The following is a 19,787-nucleotide window of genomic DNA, read 5'->3' as shown; positions in this document are numbered from 1 at the left end:
GGCCCGGGATATAGATATGGGGCAGACGTGACGCGTTTGTGTTTCACGGGAGCTTTTTATGGAAACGTTGCCCCAGATCGTATTTCGTTCGCCCTACTTTTTTTTTTGTTTTCTCTGAATGTAACGATGGAGGTGAAGGGCAATGAGGGATGGGTATGCACAAATTACGGGGTAGAACCTCACGGGCTTGTAGGTAAACCGTGCGCATTCTAGGTTGGTCTACGGAGTAGCAGACTAGGAATGGGATAGCTGACATGTGCGTCAGCCTTATTCAGGTCTATTAGGACATTTACTGTTACTGTACATACCTCCTTAGTCACTTGGCGCAAATCGGATAGTTCCATGAAATGGGTGTGGATGAAAGACATTGATTGCATCATTCAGCTCTCCTAGTTGTGGAATAGGAAGTCCCAAGTAGGTCTAGGTAAGTGAGAAGCTTAGGTAAAATGATACCAATGACGTTGGTGATAATCTTTCCCATAAGAAAAGAGGGTCGTCAAGACATGACAAGCGCACAGACACAAGCTATGACACGATAATGCATGCATCTTCCAGGGATCCCCCTCCCCGCGCTGTAAAGACAGAGAAGGAGAGGAAGCGAATCACGGCGATCGGCTCAAACTTCGAGCCCGGATCCTGTTCGATCTTCTTTGTCTTCCCTCATGAGAAAAATACGAGCAGCAGCGCGGATGGATACATCACATTTGAAACTGGATCTGTCGAGTTCTCAAGGAAAAGCTACCCTGGCGAAAAAACGGTCGGCTAGAACATAATGAGACTAGTGTCCTAACTATTACGAAGTAGTTTCGTGCTCAATAATCTGACAGCAGCATGATGGCTTTAGGTCTCGGACTGGGGGGGGGTCCCATATCCAATTGTGGGTTGGATGGGGCCGACTACTGTCTGTTAAACACAGTAGGATTGTTTCCCCCCCGCCAAGAAAGATAAGCTAGGGGATTTCAACTGTCCTGTACGGAGTATCTTGGTCTAATATCTGGACTATCGACCCCGTACGCAGCGTTGCTTATTAGGATCAGCCAGCTATTTTTGTACGTCATGATTTAGACCAATATGAGCGCTACCGCTCGCCATGAAAGGTTTTCTCTTTTTGTTGTCTTCAATTGACGAAGATCTGCGCGAGTTTGCATCGAGTGTGAATAAGCTGCAGTAGTTGATGCTCTGAACGGACAATGCTTAGGTAGATTCTTTATTTGGGGCAAACGAGAGCAAAAACCGGCTCCCTACAGTATCGATGCCGCTTTGCCGATGTGCATGTTTTATGCTGTATGGCGAGTGAATAAGGCCCCCCCCCCCCCAATAGACTAGAACCCTCCCCTACATCCTTTTGCGGTCTGGTAGCATTCGCACTGTCCGCAACAGTGACGAGCGGCCGCTGAAAGGAAGCTTGCGGTGTCGCAGAAGGTAAATTTCTGGACGGTGGCCTCTATAACGAATGATGGTCGCGTCAGTGGCAGCACAGCAGCAGCGCCTTCGCGGTCGCACAGGCTGGAGGTCACTCAGGCCTTTTGGAGGAAATCGGACATGTGCCACAGGCCAATTGCGTCTCAAGTCCACGGGATGTGCATACAGCACTCTATTTGCAGTACCCAATCGCCGGAGAGAAGCCTGGGGTTGATCGGTGATAAGGATACGTGACCCTCTGAGTTGCGGGCTTACTCGCTTCGGAGAGCTTGCCTATAGTTCTGGGCCGATTATGGCCGCTCGGGAAATATTTGAAGACAGGCGCAAAGGATGAATTAACTTGCGAGGGAAGGATGTAAGATCATGGGATCGGATAGGCGATCTGGGGAGAGAATTTTCATGGAAATGGCTAGCTGGTCAGTCACGGCCTCCATCTCTGGTGACAGCATCATGAGACGAATCGATGCCAGGGTGGTCACTACCTGATCATCCCGATCATGAAAAGCGATTGGAGGATTCCGTACGATCGTTTCGCTTTGTGCGCCTGATGACTCCATGATTATTAGACCCCTACCTTACCTCCCCAAGTGCTGGAAATCGACTAGCATACACATAGCCTATGCAAGTTGACGGGGGATTCCATGTTGGCAAGACCCGACACTCTGGTTACTGGACGATCTCTCGCAGGATAGTTCTAAGCGAATTGCTGGAGTCATAAACTTAAAACAGGACTATCAAAATTCATTCGGGTAAAGAAGGGGTAAACAGGGTGCTGAGCAACTGCATAAGACGTTTGCTTTCTGTAACCCCCTACTCCGGTCGTCGGTGAAAGATATGATTCACGTATGCTAAGTGACGATCGGATACGGCACGGAGATCCTCCCTGATCGTTCAAACGCCATCGAATGCCTCGGAAAGTGTGATAGACCCGAATTCGTAATCCAGAGCTGATCGAGAAGACACCCAGAAGCTGTACTGAGCACGTAGGCTGCATTTATTCGGGATCTACGGAGTGTGGACTACTAGTCTCTGGCTCTATCAGGGCTCTCCTAAGTCTTCAAGGGGATGGTGGCCCCTGAAGTCGATCCTCACGGCGCGTCTTCGAGCACTGACAGGATGGCATCACGATCGTCCGGGGCAAGCCCCTTTCTAGACGACAGCTCCGGACGGAACTGGCATTTGCCTGAGTGTCTAAGCGCCTAAGCAGTATCAAGAAGTCAGACACACGAGGAATCATTCATCGTTATTCTGCAATCAGAGTGGGTCCAAACAGACGCTGGTTTGTGATGATGTGATATACGCAACTTACAAGGTACGTTTAGTTTACTTCCTCCAAGCGAGAGAATCTGGTCTTTTGGGTAGACTGCCATGTTAAATGACTCTGCACCCATATGACAACTGTCCTGTGGATATTGATCACATCGGGTACCTAAGTACTTGAGTGCTCAGTGTGTGCAGCCAGCTCGGAAAAGTGAGTGTCTCGAAGGCCGGGGCGGAGCAGCAGTGCCAGTAGTTGAGATGGGGCCGCTCTATTCGGTGCGGACCGTTCAAGTGGGGCGGATTGAAACTTTTCCAGCGTTTCCACTATTCCACTCAGCCGCCGCCTTCATTTGGGTACGTACTCCGTACGGAGAGTGGCACGAGAGTCCGACTCTTGGGCGTTTCCCTCTGTGGGCTACCCAGTAATGAGTAAGATGATGGAGCCTCGAGCCGATGCCTGCATCCCGAACTCTGAAGGAGAAAAGTGGGGCGTGATGTATGGTTGGCTCCATTGTGCAGGGCTAGACTATAAGAGCGTAAATTGCCTGAAGGACCATGGCATGGATCAAGGATCAAAGGTGAGAGACCATGGATCAAGAAGCAGGGATCATGGATCATGTCCGGTCGGCACTGGCCAGAGACGGAAAAGTCAGGCGCAGGGACCACCCGTACCAAGCCAGTAACTGCTAAGGTATGGTATGCCAGTGGCCCAGTAGTCATGTAGTGTGACTGTGCCGGGCTGTACAGTACCTTACTGATTCACTCATACTTTTTTTTCTTTTTTTAAAGGATTTAGTGGTCGTACTTTTTCCCGACCCCCGGAGATGTGCCGCATCAGCCTGAGGGCCTAAACGCTTTTGCTGCCTCAGGGCCACCCGCCCGCTGCAGATCCGACCATCCAATTTTATTCTGGAGGCGGTGCTGATGGGTTTTCAAATCCCGACTCCTACTTAGTTAAGTAGTGATCAGCAGTACCTCGATCGGTGCCAGATTTGCTTTTCCGCTCACACAATTAAGGTTTTATCTCCTGGGTTCGGCCGGTAATAATGGTTCCATTCGGTGATTTCCTAGTGCCAGTAATAAACCAACAGTAAGCCAGGGCCACCATGACTAAGATTCTTCGTGATCGCAAATAGTTCCAAAATTATGAAAGAGGGACGAGGGAGGAACAGAGTGTGTATGTATCATTGAATGCATCGATAGATTGGGTTTGCAAGTGTTCAGCAAACCCTGCTCATAATGCTATTTATTCAAGTTTGCGTTCGGTACCCTAATGACGGATCTCCTCAAATCCCAGGTTTGAAGATTATAATTGTCTCCATTCGATAAATGATTGGCTCGCCGTGCGAATTGCGTATGCAGGCTGCAACGATAGCTCAAAGGCAAAAAATACCCTTGTGTGGTGGTGCCACCTGCTGAACTACTATCTTGGTAAGTATCGATACCATCTTGTAAAGTTCGGCGGTTTTATTCTGCCCTCCCAGCCTCGGTCGGGTCGAAGGTGGCCACAACAGCATCTATGGATCGCATTGATAAGTAGGTGACAAGAAGTTCTGAATGACTTAAAGGAAAATAATCTGAATCGTTTGAGATGCCAGGTATGCTGGATTAACCAAGTGATAACACTTAAGCCAAGCAAGGCGCTGGGGTTGCATCTGCAGGATGGCAGGAAAGGGCGCATTGACCACCCCCACTGGCCTGTTGTCATGTATTTTGCGCCCCGAACACCTGGGAGAAGCAACCGATCCGCCGGACTGGGAAATCCTAACTTCATGACCCATCACGGCTTCTGTAGCTCCTCCATGTGGTCAAAATGAACATGGGTAGCACTCGGGTACTTACTTGTCGCAGGTGAGGTTCATTGTTTGGAATACCGTGACCGCGCAGCCGATTGTCAAGTGTCAACAGCATCCCCACCGCGGAGAGTGTATATCCCTAAGGATTACACCTCAGGGTTCAATGTACTACCGGGACCATTGGCAACTTCAGCAGCTTCCCATCGGAGGGGCCATGTCCTCCAACGTTCTATGTCCAATCATGCACCCCGTCAGCACAACGACTCAGCTGCAGAGAGTGTCTACCAGTAGTATAAGCGATAGGAAGTATACCGCGCCAAACGGGATGAGTAAAGGAACAAGTCCATGCCTTCGACAGCCGGTACCTTGCTTTTGAGTTCGCAAGCATCGTGTCAAGGGGCAGGGGGAGGGAGACTATCCATGCATCTTACTGGCTGTCTCAAGCTCCTAGCAGAGGAAGAATCGCCTTACTCAGTACAATCCACTTGCGAGAATGATGGTCCAATTGCCTTGATATTCGTACCTACTAGAATAGTACTTAGTACTTACTGTCTGCCATTATTTCCTTCATGATTCAGTGTATGTGTATTACTACCGGGTATTACACAGCCCAGCATAGAGCCCACTGAGAGACCTCTTCTAGTACTCTTTCAGCTTAGTGCCTCCGCTACTAACAGATTCCTGTCCATTGAGGTCGCATCGCTTAGAGAACAATCATGGATGTCAGGATACTAAGCTGTTCCTAGCTAGCGAGATCAATAGCTGCGACGCTTACCAACTTTAGTTGGGCTTTACAAGTTCAACCGTGGTAAGGACTAAGAAGAAGATTCAATATCCGCCCCGGAGGTTATTCCGTCCGGTCGGTCGCACCCTAAAGCACCCTAAACTACGACATCACAGCCGTGGCCCTCCAGGTTTCTCCTCCCCGGAAGCCCCAGAGTCAGTCAGTCAAGTCTATCAGCCCCACTAAGTTACAACGCATACTACTCATACCACATCAATATTAATATTATTCTTCTGATATTATTTTGATGGAGGTAAAGGGGTTTTTTTTTTTTTTTCTAGCTGTCAATATTGATTCTATCGAGTATTTTTTGTTTTCCTTGTGATTAAGGTTCTACGGAGGAAACCTTTCAGCACCTTTCGTCCATTTGGCCCCCTCCGCGAGTTCATCGGCCGGTCGCATTCACAATTAATGAAGACCCGTGGAAGTGCCATCGAGCCCATTGCCTTAGACGGTGGATCAGCTACCAGTCTAGCTTGTCCCAGTGTCCACCCCTCCGGCTCCAGCTAGTGCCGGATTTGGTTTTCTTCAACTTTTGCCCGTGAACCCGAACAATTGGTTAATTTACAGGATTAGACTATGAGGTATGGTTACCTGCTTTTCATGACTTGATAAGTAGATAATGATCTTTTATTAAATATTAGCTGCTAAGTGTGACACTTCTAGGTTGTCAGTTTCTTGTTATCATCGTTCTCTCCGTTACTGAATACCAACCTTCACCTCCTCTTCTGCAGCTCCCCCCCCCGGGTAGGATTAGAGTTTTTGGGATGATGAGGGACGATACGATACCATCCATTTCCGCCATTCTTTGCGGGCATCAGACCGAAGAGCCGGAGGTGGGCCGCCCGATCCAGAAAGCAGGGTAATAATATTATTAGCCAGTACGGAGACTCAGTAGGTATTCTTCTCTTCATACTTCACTGGCATAGTAGAAGTTGTTTTTTAAGTCAGTTAGATTGGGTAGTTGTGACCAAGGTCCACGTATTATCATTTCGGCTTGTTCTCCCCTCCTTAGTTCACTCTCGGCGGCTTGCTTAGTTCCAGTTAGTTGGTTAGTTACCTTAATCAAATTAGTACTATGTCTGTGAGGTAGTTTAGTTAGTTACTTGGTTTTAGTTACTTCAGTACATACATACAGTACACAGCTGACTCTTCCTCTCTCTCTCTGCCTTTCCCCCCCTCTCTCTGTGGAAATCTAGTCGGGTCTAGTCTTGTCACACTCTTTCTTCATCTTCCTCCTCCATCCCCATCTTGAACATCCTCTTCCCTCCTCCTCCTCCTCCTTCTACTACTCACTACCCCCCCTCCTATCCTCCCTGAAAATTCGCACGGGTCAATCGCTCTGGGCTATTATCTGTTTCCCCCCCCAGCCCAGTTCGCAGTTGTCCCCAGTTCGATTTTCTTCCTTCCTTAATTCTCTTACTTCTTGTCCGTTGCGACGCCCGCTTCACGTTTATTTGCTACTTCTTAACCTTCTTGGCTCGGTCGCTGCAGCGAATTCCTCTCGTTTGCCCCCGTTCTCGCCTCCACCCCCTCCTCCTACCACACTCTTCCGTTTCACTCAACCGCAGGATCGGCTCGTGACTATTTCATCGGCTACTAGCAGCCTCTACATCAAAGACATAATAATACAGCTTGGGGACCCGGAAGGTTGCTGCGCGTATTCCCGTCTCCGACTTGGTCATAGTTCGGTTGCATTTTTTCATCTATGGTTGTCTCATAGTGAGTTTTTGTCCTCCCTTTCGTTCTCTTCTCTTTCGCCAACGATCAGAGATCGCTGGGAATATGTCAGTCAAGCAGTCACCTAACATTCTCTCAGGCTATCAGATCTGCATCAGTGCTTCACCATGGCTTCTAGACCTCCTCTATCGCCCCCGGTAAATGAGACGGAGCACTCCGTCAGCCGGATCACTCGTGAGGGGAAGAAGCTTACATACAAGCTTACTGTGATGCAACAACCCGAGCGGGCAAGAGCATGCGGTGCAGGCGCCAAATGTACGTCTTTGAACCCGCTTCATATGGATTGTTTGTTTGTGAAGAGACTGACAAAAATGGTCTCCGAAAGCTTCTGCCGACCGTCGTCCGGTTGATCCTCCGCCTGTGGTTGAGTTGCGGATTTTCGAATCGGATCCCAGCGACGACACGCTTTGTACGGACATCACCTTCGCTTATAACGCCAACTTCTTCCTCTACGCCACATTAGACAACGCACGTCCAATGGCACAGGGTAGACTTGCTCCAGCTCCAACATTCCCCGTCCTCACAGGCGTGCCCGTAGCAGGAGTGGCATATCTTGATCGCCCTTTTCCGGCGGGATTCTTCATCTTCCCGGATTTATCGGTGCGTCACGAAGGACTTTACCGGCTGAGCTTCCATCTTTACGAGGAGACCAAGGAAAGCAAGGATGCGGACGAGGGAGCGCCGATCCCGTCACCAATGTTGAAGACGAACCCATTAAAGCCGATGACACCAAAGTCGTTCCTCGAATTTCGCCTCGAGGTTGTGTCAGTCCCATTCACAGTCTTCAGCGCGAAGAAGTTCCCGGGTCTAACACAAAGCACACATCTGAGTCGGATCATTGCGGAGCAGGGCTGCCGTGTCCGTATTCGGCGCGATGTCCGTATGAGACGTCGCGGAGACAAGGGATCTGATGACTACGATTATGACGAGGATAGGATGATGAGCAGCCGGCGTGATCGCTATTCTACCCCCGACAATTATCCGACTCCAGCCGAGCGCCCACGGTCGACAAGCATTGGCACCGTTGATCAAGGCTATGGGCCTGAGGCCTCGCGCCGTCCTTCTGCGGCCGAATATGGTTTCCAGAACCCGCGACTCTACCAGCATCCTATTGCTCATGCTCCAGCTCCAACTACAGCATCCACTCCCTCTCCCGTTACTCCAGCTGCATTTGCAACGCAGAATCCTACGTATCAATCGCACCTATCATTCGGGTCGACGCAAGCTCAGTATTCCGCACCTCAGATACCAAGAAATCCGCCGTCCGGGTCAGTGCCAGCCACTGCCTACTCACCTCATCCGACGCACTCGCATTCTAGAAACCCATCGACCAGCACCGAGCATGAGAAAGATGCGCACCGGATCTACTTACCACCTATTCGGTTGGACCCATTACATCCAGCGCCGTCACCCACTGAATCACGTTCTTCCGATCCTCCCATGTATCCGGTAGTCGCTCAGCACACGACAGCTCACCCCTCACGCAGCGGCAACATTCTTCCGCCGATCAGTGCGATCTCCGGCGAGATCCCCATCAATATGCCTCGGCCCCAGAACAACACTACTTCCAGTCCTGTTCATGAAATAGCCCAGAACAAAAGGCTATTGTGGGACACCAACTCTGGACCGACATTTTCCAAGCGAACGCACGAAGAATCCTTTGGCCATGCCGAGCGCCCACTGCACAACGGCATGCGCCCTGATCGAGAGCCCACTCCTCCAATAGAGCGACGGCTTTCCGATGCCCGACGGGAGGCATCGTACAGCCTGTCCCGGGATGAGTTGGCATACAAGCGAGCCAACGGCAGGATGGTCACTAAAATCTCTCCGGCAATGATTCATCATGGACAGAGTTTATAGCAGGGCTTTCTCTGTTTCCGCAAATTTAGGGAACACTTCTTTATATAGGACGGCGTCTTGGCGAACCGGCCCGTCGGGATGACTTATAATTTTCTTTTAACTTAACGAATATTTTGGAAGGGCAATTTGGTCCGAAAAGAGAAGGGTTTTTGAGGGAGTTCAATTCGATTCTATGTCATGACAGCAGACATGACGTCTATACCACAGTTTTATTTTTTCTCCGTCGACATTGTCTTTGTTGTTGTATATGATCCACCTTGGATCTCACACCATACATATTCCCCCTATGTTTATTGTTGTTGTTTATTTATGACTGCCAAGTGGGATGGTGTCACCCGTCAGCTAGGTTGAATCTCGTTTTTTTTTTTAAAAAAAAACATTAGGCCAGCCAGAAATGAATATAGCCATCAGAAGTACGCTGTCAGATATTCATTTATCCATTTATCATCCACGATTACCCATTTGGATACCATGTACTGCATGTACATGTCTTAGTGATTCAGTGAAGTAACTAGTGATGTTTGTGAAAGTTGTGGTATGCCAATAGTTTTACAGGAGGGGATCTATCTCATTGGGGCTATGCTACATTCCAGAACACAGGACTAGGTAGCCTACTAGTAATTAATTGATGAGACATTGAGACATTGAGACATTGAGACATTCATTCCTCTCGGACCATGGAAAATGAAGCATTGTCATCCCAGACATGGTGTGTGTGGATGGACTTGGCACATGAGGGACTGATTGCCTTACCTTAAATGTAAACAAATGTAAACAAACCCGGAACGCCCGAGGTAAACAACAATAAAAACAACATTGTTGGTCACTTGCTAAAAACAATCCACTTTGTCCTCTGCTCGTCCTCGTCATTGCCGCCGCCGCCGCTGCCTTCTCTGCCTGACCGCTTCTTTTCTCTCCTCCACTTCTCTTCCCCTCTCCCCCTCCCCCCTCGCCCCCGCGTGGTTTTCCCCGGGTTTCTATCGTTATTTGCCCAGTAGATGATATCCTTCCAGGATCTCTGTTGACGGAAGAAGATAAGATCGACTGGACCTGCGCCTATCTGACTCTGGATCGATAGAGTAAAGTGTGAAGGTGTGCAAGCGACCGACCAAGCGACCGATCGACCGACCGACGGTGCGAAAGTGGATGGATGAATTGTGAGCACGCAAGCGCATTTAGGATGGCCGATCGCGCCCATGGACACTGCACGGTCGAGGTTAGTACCAAGTACCTCAAGTAAACCCCTCCCCCCTCCGTTTCCTCCCGCTCTCTTGCTTCCAGTCTGTCTTATGATTTCTATTCCACCCGCACCGTTCAAGCTTCTGTCCTGCCCGTGGCGCGCTTTCACCTCCCCTTGCGCCAGCGGGTGTGTCACCTCTGCCGTCGCGTTCACAAACATCCAGGATTGGACTGGTTTTGAACGAAGCTCTGAATCAAAATTAACGCTGTCAATCTGTCCAACGTTCAGGCCTCGATCGATAAACATCCGGAGGGGAAGGGTGTTGACGCGCTCGAGACCGATCGCCAGCTCGAACTATCGCTTCAGTCCATGTGCGCCGAACCCCACGTGGTCCACCAACATAAAAGCCCCCGTCGCAAACTTGCGCGCACCATCGGTGACTCCACCGCCGATGAATCCGAATCCGAGTCGGACGATTCCGGTCGATTTGACGATGCCGAAGAGTCGAATTATCCCTCCCGCGTGCAGAGTAGATCCCCGTCCGTTCATTCGGCAAAGCGACGGCGGTCGAATGAGTGGCCTTTACAGTTGGAGAACGGCGGCGAACCTTCGATGCCGCAAGATAATGATGATCAACAACATCCTGTCCAAAGGGCTGCAGGTAGCAGCAACAAGACGGGCGGGCACCGGAAGCCGTTCCAGACTGCAGTGGGTAAGATCTCTCCACGGACGTCAATGGGATCCGGCCGGTTCGGTCGCCAGGCTGGTGCGTCCGGTCGGGGCCGACGATCGCGGTTCGTCGAGGGAACAATGAGCGACAGCGTGAGCGAGAAGCCACCGAGTATCTTCCTGCGCGATGATACACGCCACGCGGGAAATGGTACGGGCCAGCAAAGGGGCTCGGGCATATTCCGGTTTGGAAAGGCGATTGCCTCCGCCTTCAATCCCTTCGGCGCTTGGGGGTGGAAAAACAATGCTGAGGCCAACAAACAGCCGGACGATCCGCTTGCTCAGGCAGAGCGGGCCTACGCGGAGCTCAAGCGCTCCGGATACAAGGGTACAGTCAAGGGCAGCTATATACGGAGCTTGGACGGGGAGTCTGGAGTTCCTCCCAAGTCCTGGAATCCCATCCCAGAGCCAGCGACTTACCGGCCCATGGCGCATCATGCGAGACAGAACTCGGGAGAAGGGAACGAGTCGGGAGGGTCTATTCGATCCTCGTTCCAGGAGTTGCGCAAGGCCAAGTCATCCTTGGGCATTCCATACATTAAGCGCTTGGACTCGAACAAGCTTCCATCCGAGGAACAGCCGGAGGGCGCAGAAGTCCGACGACAGAAGTCGCGTAAAGAGCTTCAGCGACAGGCCAAGCTGATGAAGCGCGTGAGCGACCTGGAGCTCAAGTTACAACGGGCGCGTCGGGAACTGCACGACTTGGTTGGCGACGAGGAAGAAGAAGAAGAAGTGCAGGCACCGACTCCCTTTCTCGACAAACCATACTCTCGCAAATTTGTCCCCGGCGCACTTCCCTCGCTCCCATCGGAGCGGTTGTTGCACGGTAATAGCCAGCCGACATCCCCGACTTCCTCTCGAGCCGTGTCGACACCTTTACTCTCCCTGGCGGAGAACATTCACCAGAATGAGCCTGTCGAATCGCAGCAGAAAACCACGCCAAGCAAGCCTATAACCGGTACGCAGCAGCAACAGGATGGTATGACACCACGAACACCTAAGGATCCCCAGCCCCAATCGTCTTTGACCGCAGACAGTCCCACACTCAAACGCAAGTCGCCAGACCCTGCATCTCTAAAAAAGATCCAGCCTGAATCGACGCAACATACAGACAGCCGCCAATATTACGGAACAGCCGGTACACCCACTCCTCGTAAGCCCAAACTGCCGAAAATGGGCCCCGGCGACAGCCCCGGCTCCGTCGAGCGAAAGCATTCTGCTTCCAGTCGTTCTCCGAATACTCCCAGCGAGGAACGCGGCCGCAGACGCTCCACCCCCCTCCGATCATCACCCAGCAACCCTCGCTCGCCTTCAGCAGTGGCGGTGCGTAGACGCGCCTCAAACTCCAGGAACCGTGCCCCCCAGCCTCAGCCTAGCCTGCGGATGAAAAAGGGCCGCCCAGATCTGCGATCAGCCAGTGCGGGCGAGAGCCTAATGCTGCCTAGTCCGGGTAAGGCGGATGAGCACGACAAGGAAAATCAGCAGGCTCAGCTGCAGCTGTATAGCAGCAGCGTCGCGCTGATGAAGGCGGATCAGTCCGAGATGGCCATAACGACGACTCTGGCATCCGGGGAGGTAATGACCAGCCCCAGTCCCAGTTCGTCTCCGAGTAAAAAGAAGTCGGCTCGCTACGAGTACATCCCGCCTGTGCCACCGCTCCCGAAGAACCTGTCTGCCACCGCGGCGAAGGTAGACCGACGGCTGGCGAAGGAGATGGGCAAGAAGCGGGAGGCGCGGGATCGCGAAAAGGCGCAGGCACAGCCCCAACCCCAACCCCAGCCCCAGCCGCCATTGGGGCAGAAGCTTGAGACCGTGGGAGCGGGCAAGCGGTCGGGCTCGGGCGGTGCGCACAGCTTCCAATGGCCGGAGGACTTTTTCTGAGGCGCTTGTTAGCTATGGCCGTGAGGTTGTTGCGGTGGAGTTGATACCCCCGTTGCTTGATGTTTTGCATGTTTTGTCTTGGTGTATTGTCTGCTGGTCATTGCCATGCACCAGTACAAGTACATGACATGAGCCTCTGGTTCGATTAGTCATGGAAAGACCCTTGCTTTCGTCTAGTTTGGCGATGGAGATAAGGGCAGGATATCCGTTTTTCCTATGTCCATTTTACTACTACTAGTACTACTTTAATGAACGTAACGACGTGATGACTGCTGCCAATGAAAGAATCCTTGAATTTCTCCTTCGTCAATTGCCCAGTGAGAAAATACTATCATCCCTCAGTGCATAGCTAATCCGCTAAGCATGTACCTCATTTTAGTATCCCTTGATTCCAAGGACAGACCCCCAAATTACAAGATCGCCGTAGCATTAGCATGCGATCCAACACCTCCTACACATACACATGATATCGTTAGCCAAGATCTCCCACCGTGGACCTCCTACCTCCCACATCCCCCAGAAGAATCACCCCCCGGCCCCCCCCCCCCTTTCAACCAACTAAGACCCAAGCAAAAAAAAAAAAAGAAAAAGAGGAACTCAGGAACTCACCGAAGACCATAGCCGGCGCACTCGTCACAAAGACGGTCCACCGGCCCAACTCCCGACACCGGCTTGCCAACCGTTCCAAATCCCACATCTCCCCGATCATCATCCCCCAGCACGCGAGCAACTCCTGATGCATGAAGCCTTGCCCGCCATCACGGGTGGGCGGCCAGCACTCGAACGTCGGCGAATCCCCCGCCACCGCCGCGAAGTAGCAGTCATGCAACCAGGTCAGCACGTCCTCGTCTTGCGCGATCCCGGCCCAGCGGAGGTCGGCGTGGGAGCGGCGCGCGGCGGCGGTGCGTTGCTGGGCTGGCAGGGTGTGGTACTGCTCGACGAAGCCGGAGCGGACGAGGAGGAGGTCGCCCGGTTGGATGTCGCCGCCTTGGGAGGCGGGGAGTGGGTTAATGCCTTGGGCGCGGGCGCAGGCGTGTAAGGCCGATAGGGGGATGGGGTGGGAGGTGTAGGGGTCGTAGGGGTTTTCGGGATGCGTGGTGCTGTGGTAGTGCCGGTAGTCGAGGAGGATGGCGCGGGTGGCGAGGCCGTGGGTGGAGAGGTGGTGGATGCTGCATTTGTGGGGGGAGGGGGAGGTCGTGGAGGGAGGTTTGAAGTCGGTGGATTTGGCCTTGGAGGGATTGGTTAGTTGGATGTGTGCGTGTGGTGTGTCTGATTTGGGGCTGTACTGTACGAACCCCGTTGTAGAAGAGTTTGGTGTCCAGGTGGGCGAACTATAGTCATCGGGATCGATCAACAGGTTAGCATATATGACAGGATCGTTGGATTTCAAGCCTCTAGCTTTATGGAGAAGCCCGGTAAGAGAGAGCAACGTACATGGCGAAATCCATCCCACTGGGTGCCACTCTGCGTGTTCAAGGTGTAGGTATCGTCGTAGACCACGTCCTCGACGAGCTCCTTGATATGATGCTGGAAGGGCTCGCGGTCGAAGGCCGGGGTCTCGGGGATATGCAATGGGAGACTGTTGCTGCATCAGCTTCTCTGCACAACAAAGCCACGTAGTTTGTAACTACGCCCTCTACGAGACGAGACAATAGCCACTGATTCAACAAAACTCACTCAAGTCGAATCATCTCCCCCAGCTTGATCTCCGCAGCAGCAGCTTTGACCCGAGCCGGCGTCAGCAGATTCAACCGTCCGAGCTACCAAGTAGACAAGGTCAGCTAGGAAATTCGAGGTGCATTCTCCCCGAAGACGAAACCGCAACAGTACAATACCTGATCATCCTTCCCCCAAACCCATGCCGCATCCTTCGGAGCCCCGGGGATCTTAGGCAGTTCCTTGCGCGTGGGGAACCGCGTGCAATTCGGATCCCAAGGAAGCTGATCCGGAACTTGGACACGCTCAGAAGTAGTAGTCATGTTGGTAGTACAATCACCTGCGGCAGAGGTTGTTGGCGAAATGATCTCCGAAACCTTTTTCAGTCGTTCATTGATATACCCCATGGCGGTAGTGTTGCGCTACCGTATATATAGTTTTCCCCGCTTGCTGGAATCGACTGACCGTGGCTCACGGTGAGTTGAACGTGTGGAACCGGCAAGACTTGAAGCCCCATTATACCCGTGACCCTTCGAATGGACTGGAACTGTCCCCCATTTATGAGTGCTTCTCACGGCTACTCCACATCACTGCTTCTTTCGGGTATGACGAGCGTTCTTGGCCGAGGCATATGGACGGCTCGTGAGGGGGACATTGCCGAATGAAACACAATCTTCAGGCGGAGGAACACGAATGAGAATTGACCATCCCCGCGGTGAAGCTTTGATAATACCAATTCTAAGATTAATACTGACGCATGGTGGGGTGGGGGAGAGTGAATCTTTACCGTTGATGTCAGGGAGCATGGAAGGCCGGTGAGGGGAAGTTGGCCGGATTATCCGTGCATCTACAAGCGAAGGAAGTACTCGTCACGAGACTACTCAAGGAAAACTGCTTGGTAGGCCAGAAGGCCTCCTTTTTCGGTCTTTTGATTTCATCATCAAGGATAATGTCTCATAGTATGATACAAAGATGGTCCACGCTCAATCATTGTCCGACGTAATCCACATCCACAACAGAGAGACTGGAGCAGCCAAGCGACATATCCAGGACCTCAGACATTGGTCCATGTGAGGTGACGATATCAAACACAATATTAACAGACTTCCCCCGTCCAGAAGATCGCTGCAATGAGAGTTCGAGACCTGCTCATGCATGAGTATGAAGAACGCCAAATTTGACCCCAGATGTAACAGTAGCCATCCCAGCACATATTTCACCAAATCCACCATAACCCATAAGGATCCCAATCACAATCGAAAGCCATGACCTTCTGCACGTCAAGACCATGTATGTATTCATTGGATGCTCCATCAGACGCCAGGGATATCAGGAGAAACAAAAAAAGTAGTCGTGGACGGACATAAACCACTCCTCAGAGAAAAGAATAGCAACAATAATCGCTAAGCGCATGATACAATGAACTGCTGCTTGACAGTCATGAAAAGACAAAACCAAAGGGACGATTCAAATCTGCGTAGGCACACCGGTGGACTGAGGAGCATTGCGACCACCACGGAGACCGCCACGGCCACGAGAGTTGTATCCACGACCATAACCTCCGCGGCCACGGCCGTAGCCTCTTCCTCTGCCACGGCCCCGATAGCTGCCCCGATATCCATCGACGCTGCCCTGGCCAAAGGTCTCGATGTTCCGCTTCTCCTCCTCACCGCGCCACTCACGACCACCGGCACGAGCACCAGTACCCTCTTCCCGGTCACGAGCCTCACTCGAGATGTTGTCAAAGAAGGAGGTAGCCCGGTTGTACGAATTGACGTTATCCGCACTAGGCTTATCGGTATATTCGTCCTCGCCCTCAGGGAAAGCAGCCTCGGCTTCATGCACCGGTGAGCCAGTGGCGATAGCCTCCTTCACCAGATCCTGCTTGTTGAACTTGGCATTCGCGGTCTCGAAGTCGTAGTCGGTGTCAGGAACCTCAACCTTCTTCGCCTGGCCCTGATAAGGAGCGCGGTGACCACCACGTCCTCCCCGTGGGTGCGGGTGACCGCCGCGAGGAGCCCGGTTTCCCTCGTAAGGCTTCATCTCAGCGAGCTGCTTTGCCACGGCGTCCACAGACGTATCGCCATGACCCGGAGCCTTCTGTGCACTGGGTTGGGGCAATTTAGCCATGGCAGCCGCAACAGCAGCAGTGGCAGCACGAGTGGCTTCAGTAATGGCCGCCTGAGCAGCAGTACCTTGCGACACATTGTTTCCCACACCAGCACCGGGGTAAGGGCCTACAGCTGGGACTGGCGGCTTAGAGTGCGTAGCAATCGGGATGGCCGGCTGCACACGTCCGCTCCTGGGTCCGGTGGGTGGTATCTTGGATGCAACCGGAAGCGCCGCCGCCGCCGCGGGAATACTGGAGGCTTGTACGGCTTCCGTTACGGAAGGTTTCGATTCAACAGGGGGTGGAGGAGGGTTCTGACCAGCAGCAGGTGCAGGCGTGGCATTCCGGCTGGCGGGCTTACTGGAGGGCCGTTCACCAACGGGAAGCTCGGAGGTGGCTTTAGGAACGTTTACAGGGCCCGCACCAGGCGCCCCCTGACGCTGTGGCGGAGGGGTCTGGTGTTGACCAGGGGGTCCAATAGGCATCTGATGAGGGGGAAACTGGCCTGGTCCTTGAGGGAATCCTTGACCCGGGGGAGGGTACCATCCTGGGGGAGGAGCTCCGTACGGCATATTAGGGAATCCGGGCCCAGGAGGGAAACCAGGAGCCCCAAAGCGCTGCCCATAGGGAGGGTAGAAGCCCTGGAACTGAGGTTGCTGGGGATAACCAGGAGCTGGACGAGGAGGTTGCTGTGCTTGGGAGTGAGGAGGAATGCCTTGAGGACCTGGACCAGGACGAGACATGCTCTACACCAATTGACACGTTAGTATCTTGCATCACAGAGAAGTGTTTTCTTGTGCAAAGGCCAAGAGTAAGGTGTTTTGATCTTGTCAGAAGGAAGGCAACGGAAAAATCCACACGGTTTTGCGCATTCAGAACAGGTCTGTGAGTTTACATCCGAAATATTTCATCATAAGATCGAGTGTCCAATGGACACCAACACCAGAGGTGACGAGGGGCGGGGAGAGTGGAGAGTGTGGTGAGCAAACTTACCCCCAGGATGGCAGGATCATCAGGGACCTGAGGAGGCTCAGATGGTGCATTTTCCTTCTTGTCCTCCGCTACGCTAATGTCTTTTACGTCGCTGCCCCGGAAGACAATGTATTCATAAACACTGGCAGACGGGGCGATCTCTTCAGCTGGGTTGCCTCGACGGCCCTCAGTTCCAAAAGAGACGACATTCTCCAGAGCTATTGTGGACGCTTCAGGGTTGATCTCATGCAAGGTTCCAACGTAGCTAGCGGGGGAAGCTGTCAGCACGAACAGTCATTGGCAATGACTCCGAGGGCAATGGACGCGAGCACGGAGCTGAAGCCGAAGCAGGAAGCTTCAGAAGGGTTGGAAAGGTGGCACATACCGAATGTCACTCTTGGAGATCAGGTTGAACCGCTGACTGCCAGGTGTTAACTCCCGCCTAGCCGCACAAACCCAGGATCACACCAGTAGGTAGGCATAGAAGACTGACCCTATTAAATGGTTCATATCCATGCTGAGAGGGAGAGTTGCGCGATTGACGCGCAGAAAAAGAGAGAAGGGAACAAGGGGAAGAAAGAGGGAGAGGTGAAGATATAGGAAAATTGGGGAAGAGAGAGAAGGGAAGAGAAGTGAAAGGAAGGAGGAAGAGGAAAGGTCGAAATCGAAAGACGGAAGAAGCCGGTTTTGTGGGTGGGAAGAGTTGGGGCTCCGGTGAGCGTGAGAAGCTCACCGCGCAGTTCCTTCGCCAGTTTTGCCCAAAAGGAACCACGTGAGGGCGGGGACGGGACCGAAAGTTGGTTGCTTGCTGGAGCTTAGTCATGATACCGTGGGTCGGGACTCGGTGATGATGATGATGATGATGATCACAATCACAAAAACTCAATTGATTACAACCAGTGTCTTCCTCTCATCTGATACCTTTCACAAGCTTCACAATGGCGCAATCGAGCCATCGCGATGACTTCTTTCAGACTACGTTCGTTTCCTTATCGCTGCCCAGCTGCAGTTCGCATGCTCCTCGCTGATTCCTTCCGGCTGCAGAGCTTCCCTTGATGAGCAAAAACGCAAGGATGCCAAGTCACAAAATACCAACGGAAACCCTATTCGGCTCCAGAGCAAGATTCTGGCCGTCGCTGCTGATCCCTTAAACGCAAACGCTGTCTTCGTGGCTCAGAGTGGTGGAACAGTGCGCAAGGTCATACTCGAAGTAGGTGCACAGCACAGCCGTTTTGCGAGGACTGTGGCTAAATTATGGGGATCTGTCCTTGGTATCTGTGTTAGACCGGAGAAACCGCAGCCATCTACAAGGGACCAACCGCACCGATTACGAGCTTATGCTTTTCACCCAATGGTCGCCTGTTATTCGCTGGGTGCTGGGATAAGACGGTTTGGAGTTGGGATGCAACTACAAAGGAACGCAAGCTGCGATATGAAGGCCACACGGATTTTGTCCGGTCCGTCATCAGCACGAGACTACGTGGGCAAGATGTTCTGGTTTCGGGTGGCGCCGATGCGCAAATAATAGTTTTCGACATCGCGACTGGGCAACGATTGGCCGTGCTGAAGGGCCACGCCAAGGGGATTCAAAATTTGGCCTTTGATCCCATCTCGCTGGACTCGGATAGCCCAGAGCCGATTGTATTCAGTGCCGGAAGCGACAGAGAGATTCGCCAATTCGACATCTCTAAGGGCAGCCAAGATCAAACCGGTACCGCTGCAATCCTGGCTCACGAGACCAACGTGCACAAACTGTTCTTCGACCAGGATGCCGATTTGTGGACTGCTTCAGCCGACAAGACCACCAAGTGCTTGAGTCGAGATGAAGGCTGGAAACCCAACACAACCCTGGATCATCCCGACTATGTTCGTGATGTGGTGGTTTATGAGCAAGGTGGGTGGGTGGTCACAGCGTGCCGTGATGAAGAGGTCCGCGTATGGAATCGATCGGTAGGTCTATACTCCTCTACGATTGCTGCGTTGACTGGACTTCTGCTAACCGCAACGAAACAGACCGGACAACTCTACCATACCTTCTCTGGACATTACGAAGAAGTGACAGGGCTAGTACTCGTGGGTGCAACAGTTGTCAGTGTCAGTATTGATGCCACTATCCGACAGTGGTCTCTGAAGCCCGATGAGCTTCAGACGGCAGTAGCCATGGCACAAAAGACCTCGACCGAGGATGAAGAGCAGCCCACCAACCCCGGGTCGATGCTTACGGAAGAGGAGGAGCGGGAGCTGGCCGAGCTTATGGGCGAGGACTGAGACTACTCCAAGAATTCATAAATGACCGTCACGACCATACTCGTACTTCCAAGCGATAATCAGTAGAATCAGCCCGTAGCGTACGGTCTCACGTAGAATGCCGAGGTGTGACTACCATCCACGTGACCA

The 19,787-nt window shown here is 52.4% G+C and overlaps 7 protein-coding genes across 7 annotated transcripts; 4 read left to right on the top strand and 3 right to left on the bottom strand.

Annotated features, from left to right (window-relative positions):
* The first annotated feature begins 1,330 nt into the window (after positions 1-1,330).
* Positions 1,331-1,821, top strand: BO72DRAFT_451382 (uncharacterized protein). The gene has a single exon (XM_040945472.1). It carries the CDS (start codon positions 1,454-1,456, stop codon positions 1,634-1,636), a length of 183 nt encoding a protein of 60 aa, XP_040797855.1. The 5' UTR covers positions 1,331-1,453; the 3' UTR covers positions 1,637-1,821.
* A 4,944-nt stretch (positions 1,822-6,765) lies between these two features.
* veA (sexual development activator VeA) lies at positions 6,766-8,951 on the top strand. Its single transcript, XM_040939814.1, has 3 exons — positions 6,766-6,984; positions 7,082-7,257; positions 7,328-8,951. The coding sequence occupies exons 2-3, from the start codon at positions 7,110-7,112 to the stop codon at positions 8,860-8,862; spliced, it is 1,683 nt and encodes a 560-aa protein (XP_040797854.1). The 5' UTR covers positions 6,766-6,984; positions 7,082-7,109; the 3' UTR covers positions 8,863-8,951.
* An 853-nt stretch (positions 8,952-9,804) lies between these two features.
* BO72DRAFT_451378 (putative nuclear RNA binding protein) lies at positions 9,805-12,936 on the top strand. Its single transcript, XM_040945471.1, has 2 exons — positions 9,805-10,078; positions 10,331-12,936. The coding sequence occupies exons 1-2, from the start codon at positions 10,043-10,045 to the stop codon at positions 12,650-12,652; spliced, it is 2,358 nt and encodes a 785-aa protein (XP_040797853.1). The 5' UTR covers positions 9,805-10,042; the 3' UTR covers positions 12,653-12,936.
* On the bottom strand, positions 12,928-15,114 carry BO72DRAFT_451375 (uncharacterized protein). The gene is made up of 6 exons (XM_040945470.1): positions 14,488-15,114; positions 14,330-14,412; positions 14,087-14,231; positions 13,948-13,983; positions 13,262-13,880; positions 12,928-13,103 (listed from the first exon to the last, which is right to left on the bottom strand). The coding sequence occupies exons 1-6, from the start codon at positions 14,713-14,715 to the stop codon at positions 13,063-13,065; spliced, it is 1,152 nt and encodes a 383-aa protein (XP_040797852.1). The 5' UTR covers positions 14,716-15,114; the 3' UTR covers positions 12,928-13,062.
* Positions 15,115-15,203: 89 nt separating this feature from the next.
* Positions 15,204-15,658, bottom strand: BO72DRAFT_226396 (uncharacterized protein). Its single transcript, XM_040939813.1, has one exon. The coding sequence runs from the start codon at positions 15,538-15,540 to the stop codon at positions 15,292-15,294; it is 249 nt and encodes an 82-aa protein (XP_040797851.1). The 5' UTR covers positions 15,541-15,658; the 3' UTR covers positions 15,204-15,291.
* Positions 15,659-15,775: 117 nt separating this feature from the next.
* On the bottom strand, positions 15,776-17,906 carry BO72DRAFT_499729 (putative G2/M phase checkpoint control protein Sum2; the record flags this gene model as incomplete). The annotated part of the gene is made up of 4 exons (XM_040948862.1): positions 15,776-17,164; positions 17,412-17,655; positions 17,776-17,811; positions 17,884-17,906. 4 exons carry the CDS (start codon positions 17,904-17,906, stop codon positions 15,776-15,778), a joined length of 1,692 nt encoding a protein of 563 aa, XP_040797850.1.
* Positions 17,907-18,228: 322 nt separating this feature from the next.
* On the top strand, positions 18,229-19,691 carry BO72DRAFT_451373 (WD40 repeat domain-containing protein). The gene is made up of 4 exons (XM_040945469.1): positions 18,229-18,369; positions 18,435-18,600; positions 18,675-19,340; positions 19,404-19,691. Exons 1-4 carry the CDS (start codon positions 18,329-18,331, stop codon positions 19,656-19,658), a joined length of 1,128 nt encoding a protein of 375 aa, XP_040797849.1. The 5' UTR covers positions 18,229-18,328; the 3' UTR covers positions 19,659-19,691.
* Positions 19,692-19,787: the final 96 nt, after the last annotated feature.

The sequence above is a fragment of the Aspergillus fijiensis genome, assembly GCF_003184825.1.
Source record: "Aspergillus fijiensis CBS 313.89 unplaced genomic scaffold BO72scaffold_55, whole genome shotgun sequence".
Classification (NCBI taxonomy): domain Eukaryota; kingdom Fungi; phylum Ascomycota; class Eurotiomycetes; order Eurotiales; family Aspergillaceae; genus Aspergillus; species Aspergillus fijiensis.
Note: the sequence above shows the minus strand (reverse complement) of the source record. Positions and strands in the feature narration are given on the sequence as shown.

Coding starts and splice junctions, on each gene's coding strand:
- BO72DRAFT_451382 (XM_040945472.1), top strand. CDS start 1,454: ATGATGGTCGCGTCAGTGGCAGCACAGCAGCAGCGCCTTCGCGGTCGC.
- veA (XM_040939814.1), top strand. CDS start 7,110: ATGGCTTCTAGACCTCCTCTATCGCCCCCGGTAAATGAGACGGAGCAC. Junction 7,258..7,327: donor ATGCGGTGCAGGCGCCAAAT/GTACGTCTTTGA, acceptor GGTCTCCGAAAG/CTTCTGCCGACCGTCGTCCG.
- BO72DRAFT_451378 (XM_040945471.1), top strand. CDS start 10,043: ATGGCCGATCGCGCCCATGGACACTGCACGGTCGAG. Junction 10,079..10,330: donor ATGGACACTGCACGGTCGAG/GTTAGTACCAAG, acceptor TCCAACGTTCAG/GCCTCGATCGATAAACATCC.
- BO72DRAFT_451375 (XM_040945470.1), bottom strand. CDS start 14,715: ATGGGGTATATCAATGAACGACTGAAAAAGGTTTCGGAGATCATTTCG. Junction 14,232..14,329: donor GGGGAGATGATTCGACTTGA/GTGAGTTTTGTT, acceptor ATGCAGCAACAG/TCTCCCATTGCATATCCCCG. Junction 13,881..13,947: donor CCAAACTCTTCTACAACGGG/GTTCGTACAGTA, acceptor AATCCCTCCAAG/GCCAAATCCACCGACTTCAA.
- BO72DRAFT_226396 (XM_040939813.1), bottom strand. CDS start 15,540: ATGGTGGATTTGGTGAAATATGTGCTGGGATGGCTACTGTTACATCTG.
- BO72DRAFT_451373 (XM_040945469.1), top strand. CDS start 18,329: ATGGCGCAATCGAGCCATCGCGATGACTTCTTTCAGACTAC. Junction 18,370..18,434: donor GATGACTTCTTTCAGACTAC/GTTCGTTTCCTT, acceptor TTCCGGCTGCAG/AGCTTCCCTTGATGAGCAAA. Junction 18,601..18,674: donor TGCGCAAGGTCATACTCGAA/GTAGGTGCACAG, acceptor TATCTGTGTTAG/ACCGGAGAAACCGCAGCCAT.